This window comes from Salarias fasciatus, chromosome 22 (assembly GCF_902148845.1).
Source record: "Salarias fasciatus chromosome 22, fSalaFa1.1, whole genome shotgun sequence".
Lineage (NCBI taxonomy): Eukaryota > Metazoa > Chordata > Actinopteri > Blenniiformes > Blenniidae > Salarias > Salarias fasciatus.
Genome location: NC_043765.1, coordinates 23,744,328 through 23,751,457, shown reverse-complemented (window position 1 = coordinate 23,751,457; position 7,130 = coordinate 23,744,328). Strand labels below are relative to the sequence as shown.

The 7,130-nt window shown below is 41.8% G+C and overlaps 1 protein-coding gene across 1 annotated transcript; it reads left to right on the top strand.

Moving 5' to 3' along the window:
• The first annotated feature begins 1,539 nt into the window (after window positions 1-1,539).
• edn2 (endothelin 2) lies at window positions 1,540-3,991 on the top strand. Its single transcript, XM_030120743.1, has 5 exons — window positions 1,540-1,717; window positions 2,049-2,208; window positions 2,306-2,419; window positions 2,930-3,013; window positions 3,123-3,991. The coding sequence occupies exons 1-5, from the start codon at window positions 1,657-1,659 to the stop codon at window positions 3,181-3,183; spliced, it is 480 nt and encodes a 159-aa protein (XP_029976603.1). The 5' UTR covers window positions 1,540-1,656; the 3' UTR covers window positions 3,184-3,991.
• Window positions 3,992-7,130: the final 3,139 nt, after the last annotated feature.

The window sequence follows — 7,130 nt, the reverse complement described above, 5'->3', positions numbered from 1 at the left end:
AGAGTAGTTTTCATTAGTTTATTTTTCTTTTATGAAGATACTCAGGATGTAATTTGGATATAATCTGACTGCTACTTAAGTTTTCACAGGTCAGCAGCAGAACGGAGTAATACTTTCCAAATGTATATTTAATACGATAATAAGTTTGCAGTAAACTTTTCTGGTGTAAGAAACAATGAGCAGAAAACTGAGGTGTGGGTTACAGTAAACGACTTTCTTTCTTTCTTTCCTGCAGAAACACTTGATACAAATCCATAAATCAAACTTCTAACTCAAAGGTTTAGTGCAGACAAGAAGCTTACAAAACATATTAAAAATGTTGTTTTCTGAGAAAATTTTGTACCTAAAACAGCTACTGTTTTTCCTGCATGTAATTTGACACCAGCCTCTTGATTACTCTGGCTGCATATTTTGCTTTTTGCCACTGACAGTATTGTTCAATACTATGTAATCTTATACCAACCTGAAGCGGATGCTTGTAATTCAACACCAGTGAGAACGATAATGAGGCTGGTGTCAAATTACAACATGGAAAAAAAAAGTGGTTGCTGTTAAATTGACACCAGCCTTATCATTTTGGGCACTGGTTGTTTACATATTTTGATTTTTAACTCTTAAATGACTTTTTTAAACAATATTTCAGCTTTATTTCCTCATTTCTTTTTCTTTTCATGCTTCTTTTTTTCAGTTTTGAAAGCAGGTTTGTCCTTTTCATATGTTTTAACTGAAAAACAAAAAATGAAGTAACACACAATGTGACAAAGTCTGGACTTTGAAAGTAAAAGCTCAACTTTACATTCACATTTGTAATGTTCAAAGTTAACATAACTTTATAAAACAGACCAATTTCAGCAGTTAAAATATTAAATCACACAAAATAGCAGCTAATAATTATTTTGCCATCTTATCAAAAAGTCGGATGTTCTGCATTTATTTGATTTTCAAGTTGTTTTTTTTTTTGTTTCTTCCTCCTCGATGTGACACATTTCCTCACTCGAACGAACCAACTGAATTCCTCATATTCATCTCGGGAGAACTCTCACATTCCTCCAACATAACTACTATTGTTACTGCGCCTAATTCCAGTGTGAATAATTGTCTTGGATTTCTCATTTGTTTGGTTCCTTGTCTGTTCAAATTGCAGCTTCCAGGATAATAACCACACACGGCTCGCTGGTTCAAAGTTTAGGTCCTGCACTGTCTTGCCTCGTGATGGCATAAATGCTATTTAGATACATCTCCACTCTGATTAGAAAACAAAAACACTCAATACTTGAATTAAATTCCAGCCCGGTTTAAGGATCCTAAACAGCAGCAGAACACAGAGGCTTCTGTCTGCTCGCTCCAAAAACAATGACAGCGGAAAATCTCTATTATTCAGACCTGCCATACGTCTTACAGGGGAGTTAAGGGGGGTTGAGTGGAGGGGGGGGGGGTTGTGCAACAACAGTCAAGTACACAGAGGGAGGAGGGGCCACGGTGAGGAGGAGGCGTATAAGTAGACGCTCCAGGCTGGGACGTGAACACAAATCACCTGTCGCTGCTCTCCAGCCTCAGCAACTCAACACACAGCGGCCCGCCACCTTTCCTTGGAAGTGTGTAAAAACCAACTGCTGCTGCTCCTCTTCACACATCGGATCTAGCATCAAGACAGGAATGGCTTCCCTCAAGACACCGACTTTCTTCATCATCACCATCATCGTCATTCTGCGTGAAGGTGAGCAGCTTCTCCTCTTCTTGTTTTCTATAAGATTTTTGAAAGTGGTGCAAAAACAGATTCAGCAGAACAATTCTAGATGGGGGCGTTACGTCAGGAGTAAATAAAATACCAGAGCCGGGTTCCAGAGAATTTCTCACTGTGATAAGTTCCTCACCTGTTACAAAACACTGTTCGTGTTATTTAAACAACTGGAACTGGGCCGCCCTGCAGAGCTGTTTGCACTTGGATCAAATCCCGAGATCTCTGACGGTTTCCCTGCCAAGTGGTTTGTTAGTATTAGCGTGTGATTATCCGGCCTGGTTTAACCTGTGGATCCTGTGTTTTCCAGGTTGTGGACTGCCCGTCTCGGAGCGAGCGGAGCTGCCAGCTCAGACTCAGACTCAGCATCCGCACCGCGTCAGGACCAAACGCTGCTCCTGCAACAACTGGGAGGACAAAGAGTGCATCTACTTCTGCCACCTGGACATCATCTGGGTCAACACTCCAAAGTAAGGATCGGAATGCTGAACTTGAGCAGGTGTCATTTCTGACCTCCCTGAAGGGGATTTCACCATCTAACGAGGTTCATTTCCCCCCCTCTCGCAGTAAACTCCTTCCCTACGGCCTTGGAAGTCCCCTGTCTCGTCGCAGGCGTTCGGCCGACCGGTGCGAATGTCTCGATCCATCCGACGACGCCTGCCGTGGCTTCTGCGGTAAAAGGTGAGCACCTCCACCTGTCTTACCCGGACCTACAGCAGAGGCGGTCGGCGCTTCCCCTCACGTACTGTCTGGATAACTATCAGAAGTCGGTGTCTCTGTGACGACACGATGGAGTCTGAGATAACCGGCGAAAACCATGAGGGTAGCAGTCACAGCGAGGGCAGCCAGAAAAATACCCTCATTTCCGTGGCGGCCTTGAAAAGAAATCCCCAAGGTTTATTAAAGAAGTGCTACAATTTGTGGATAGTTTACATTTTTGCCTCGTGTCAAAGAGGCGTCGGTCGCGTCTTTGAATCATTGTGATCATGAAACCACAGCTATGAATCAGTCAACGTCTTCAGATCTTATCTGAGAACGTGCAAGACTCGCCCGGCGCTCTTATCCAACAGCAATCTGGAAACAGATGGGTTCTAGAGGGTTCAGCTGGTTCACCGGGAGCTAACATCTAAATGCTTTCTGCCAGATTGTTATCCTCATCTTAATGCTCTATTTGTATCTTTTGTATCGCAGCTCCAGTGATGGCAGGCCTGATACCGTGAGCACAGTGGAAGGATCTGCAGGCACGAACAGGAACAAGCTCCTGGCCTCCCTCAGGTAATGAGAAAACACTTAAAGAATTAACTTTTCTTGGGGGGGAAGGGGGTGATAAATTCAAGGGCACACAGAGCATGTCTAACCTGGTTTCATTCTGATTTTCCTGCAGATCTGTGGTCAAAACCAACACGGTGACAGCAAAGGACTTCCTGAGCAGGACGAGGAGGTAGAGGCCCAGAGGCAAGACGACTGTCTGAGAAAACTCCCAGAATCCTCAGAGTCTTCAGACTGACTTCGGTTTCAGCACAGAGGATCGGAAATGTCTCCTCCCGTTGGCTTCGAAAGATGCCGAGGTGGAACGCGCAAGACGCAAAAGCCGGTGGATCAAGAACTGAATCGATGCGTCGGCGCTAGGAGCACGAAGCTAGGATACCAAAGGAGGACCGGTCCAAACCAAGGACATGGGAACTAAGACATCCCTAAGCAGTGCTCTGATTGTGATGGATAAAACGGGTGTGTCTTGTTTGCACCTCGATGCAGAGAACTACAAGGTCTATCAATATTTCAGTCACGTCCTGGGAAACGCTCGCCCATGTTTATTTAAACGTCCGCAAAACTTCTCGGTCTTTCGCTGACCTTTGGTCTTATTTAATATTCCTCTGTATCAGAGCTGCGATCTGCCGTCCCACCTCATGTTTACGAGGAGGGGGGGGCAAATAAATAGCAAATAGCTTTTTAATGAGCGGGCAGTACTTGAAAAGGATCTCTCTTGGCACTTGCTCCTGCAGCAACATGAAGGTCGTTTCTTTGGGATTTCTCTAACAAACAATACGCCTTATATATACTCCATTGTCAGCTCCTGCACACACACACACACACACACACACACACACAGACACACACAGACACACACACACAGACGACAGTAACACAGTGGGTGTATTGTGTTGGCCCCAGTGTTTATTGCATAGCTTCTGTTTAATGTTTTGATTGAAGATAAGCCAGAAGGTTTCAATGATGTGCAGCTTGCCAAAAAAATCCAATTGTTTTTCCTCCTCTGACAAATGTTCACTTCACTCTGTACCATATTGTAATTAGTCAAAGGCTAATGGATTTTTTTTTTTTTTTGGTCTGTGCAATGAAGCCCTGCTCGACTGATATCACCCTAAAACCGATGAAGGTGTTCAGTTATCACTCATCCTCACGCGATCAACCACAGATTACCCATGTAAAGTTTACTCTTGTAAATATATCAACTTATTTATTCTGTAACTTATTGAGAGATATTTTTGGATTTATTTCTATGGCCAATGCACTAAGTGTTGTTTCATAAAATAAAAAAAAAAATGAAAATGATTTTTTCAGAATGTTTTCTTTTTCCTCCCGTTGGTATCAGATGTGACTCAGCAGACCTTCAGCTATTAATAGCATGTCCCAGAAAACCATCCATTATTTTATCTTATTCAATACTGATAACACACACAAACACACACATCATTTCTACTGTTTCAGGGCTTAGTGTTGAACTTTGGAGCATAGCGTAATATGCTTCTCATTCAACATATCTGAAGCCGAACTGAAAGGATTTAAGATAAATGTCAGCTCAAACCCAAACATCTGTATCAGGGTGACAATACATTGGTCTTACATGAGCATCCAGGGGGATTTTATTAAATTTCCTAGAGAAGTCAAGGTATTATTCGGTTTCTACCGCAGAATTTAAGTTTTGAAGCAATACCAGCGCAGCTATAACTCAGACAAGTTTTCTCAGGTTCGTACCAACAGGTACCGAGAAATCCGAGGGGTTTGGTTCACCGCAACATTCCTGTCGCTCACGGTGTCACACAGTTAACACCGAACATGCTTCAACAAAGACAATAACGAAAAAGAAACCACAAAGAAACGATACGTCTTGATGATAAGATCACAGAAATGCAGATCTACCAAGAATAATCTAGCTCAATTTGGAAAAAAAATTCCCAGGAGGCAATTTCCCATAATCCTTTGCGTCGTCCTCCTCCAACACTGTCAACGCGTAAATTCATTTTATAGGTGAACTGCAAGAAAAAATGTGACTCTTTTATAACAATGATTGATAGAAGATGTCTTGGAAGTATCAGTTTTAGTAAAGAAGACGGATGAAGAGGACTGAAGGGAAAACATGACGGATACGCTGCTTTAATTTTGAGCCGATACTCAATATTCCCTCTTCTTTCTGGATTTTCTGGAGATGCACATCCTATTTTTATTGTGTTTATCAGTTGTTAAGACACTTTGGCACTGTGGTAAATACATTTATTCTTTTTTTTTTTTCCGAGGCAAAAATCACTGTTATCGCCACCGTATGTAATCGTTAGGTTAGCCATGACTAGCCTAGCCTACCTAGCTTAAGAAAAGTGACATGGTTTTAATTCCTGTATGAAAAGGAGATACATTTTTATCTTCTCAATCAAGAAAACATTTTACCATCATTGGAAATCATGAATTCAATATTGAATAATAAACGGAAAAACTGTAATCTCTTTGAATCTGTTAAAATGAGAGAAAATTATAAAAATAGATGCTATCAGTTCCTAATTATCATTCCTATCATTTCATAGATTCAACAGAAGTTGCAGTTTTAGTAAATATATCAAACTCTTTCTACATTTATTAAACTCTTATCTTCTTTTTGAAGGTTAAACATTTTACTATTTCACTAAAAGTAGCTACTCAAAAGTTGCAGCATCCTTTTCTCTCTCCATTATTTCAATATAAAGTCTCATTGTTCACTGTTTAACAGTTCATATATCTATGCAGCTGACTTGGAAACCGGGATAAAGCGGCGGTCTGCTGCGTCTGTTTTAGACGGTTTTATGACTAAACCAACGTCACATTACAGCTTGTGGTTTTCCAGCAGCCCTTCAAAGCAACCGAGCCACACTTAAGATATGAAACAGCTGAGTCAGCAGCACCCGGCTGATAAAAGCAAAAAAATACATTTTCTTCCTTGTTTCTATGCAAACTTCTCAAGGTCCAGCTGAGAGATTTCATGGACTCTTTGTTGAACATCTGCTGCCTGTAATTTAATTCATTTCTCCTGATTTCATCGAAAACAATCAGAAGAAAAGCCTGAAAGGTAAAAAATAAAACAAACAAAAAAAATCACGCCTGTTAAATGAAAAGCTTGAATCCGGCATGAAATGTGAATAAATCCTTTAATTTAAACAACACGCAAATGCTATGCATTGCTTCGAACCACCTCTGGACGACAAGCTGCAGGAAGCTAGCTAGTAGCTCGCTGATGCTTGGCGTTAAAACCTATTTCCCAGCAGAAAAACAATAAAATGTGGTTGATGGATTCTAAAACAAAGGGGCTGAGGTGAAATGAGATCAGGTATCGGTCGTTTCCACTGATGAGTCTCATCTCCTGAAGGTCTCCACTCATGGGATCTCACAAGATCTGCCTTTGATACCGTGGATCATTCCATCCTCATTTCCAGACTTCAACACACTGTAGGCCTGCAGGGTGCGGTTCTCAACTGGTTTTCCTCTTATCTCTCAAACAGATCTTTCACGGTACATATAAATGAGTTTGCGTCTTCTGTTGCTCCTCTCTCGTCTGGAGTGCCTCAAGGCTCTATCCTTGGTCCCATTCTGTTTTCATTATATATGCTACCGCTTGGTCGACTTATCTCCAGTCACAACATCCAATTTCACTTTTATGCAGACGATCTCCAGATTTATCTTCCAGTTATCTATAATGATCGCTCTGCGTTAGATCCCCTCAATAACTGTCTCCACACCATCAAACAGTGGTTGTCACAGAATTTCCTTCATTTGAATGGGGAAAAGACTGAATATATCCACTTCAGTTCTGACCCAACCCACAGTTCCCCAGATTTTGGTTCATCCACCCCACAATTTGCTTCTGCTGTTAGGAATCTGGGTGTGATTTTTGACAATGGACTTAACTTTGAAAAGCAGATCAGTTCTGTTGTGAGGGCGGGCTTTTTCCAACTAAGGCTTCTGAGCAGAGTTAAGCCATTCTTGTCTCGGGCAGATTTAGAGAAGGCCGCTCATGCTCTCATCAGCTCAAGACTTGACTATTGTAACGCCCTTTGCGCTGGACTGAATCTCTCGCTCCCCCATAAACTTCAGTTGGTTCAGAACGCAACAGTTCGTCTCATCTCCAACT

Bases quoted from the DNA above. Each gene is read 5' to 3' on its own strand.
- edn2 (XM_030120743.1), top strand. From the start codon at position 1,657: ATGGCTTCCCTCAAGACACCGACTTTCTTCATCATCACCATCATCGTC. The intron at 2,420-2,929 runs GTGAGCACCTCC...TTTGTATCGCAG, and splicing joins CGTGGCTTCTGCGGTAAAAG to CTCCAGTGATGGCAGGCCTG. The intron at 3,014-3,122 runs GTAATGAGAAAA...ATTTTCCTGCAG, and splicing joins AAGCTCCTGGCCTCCCTCAG to ATCTGTGGTCAAAACCAACA.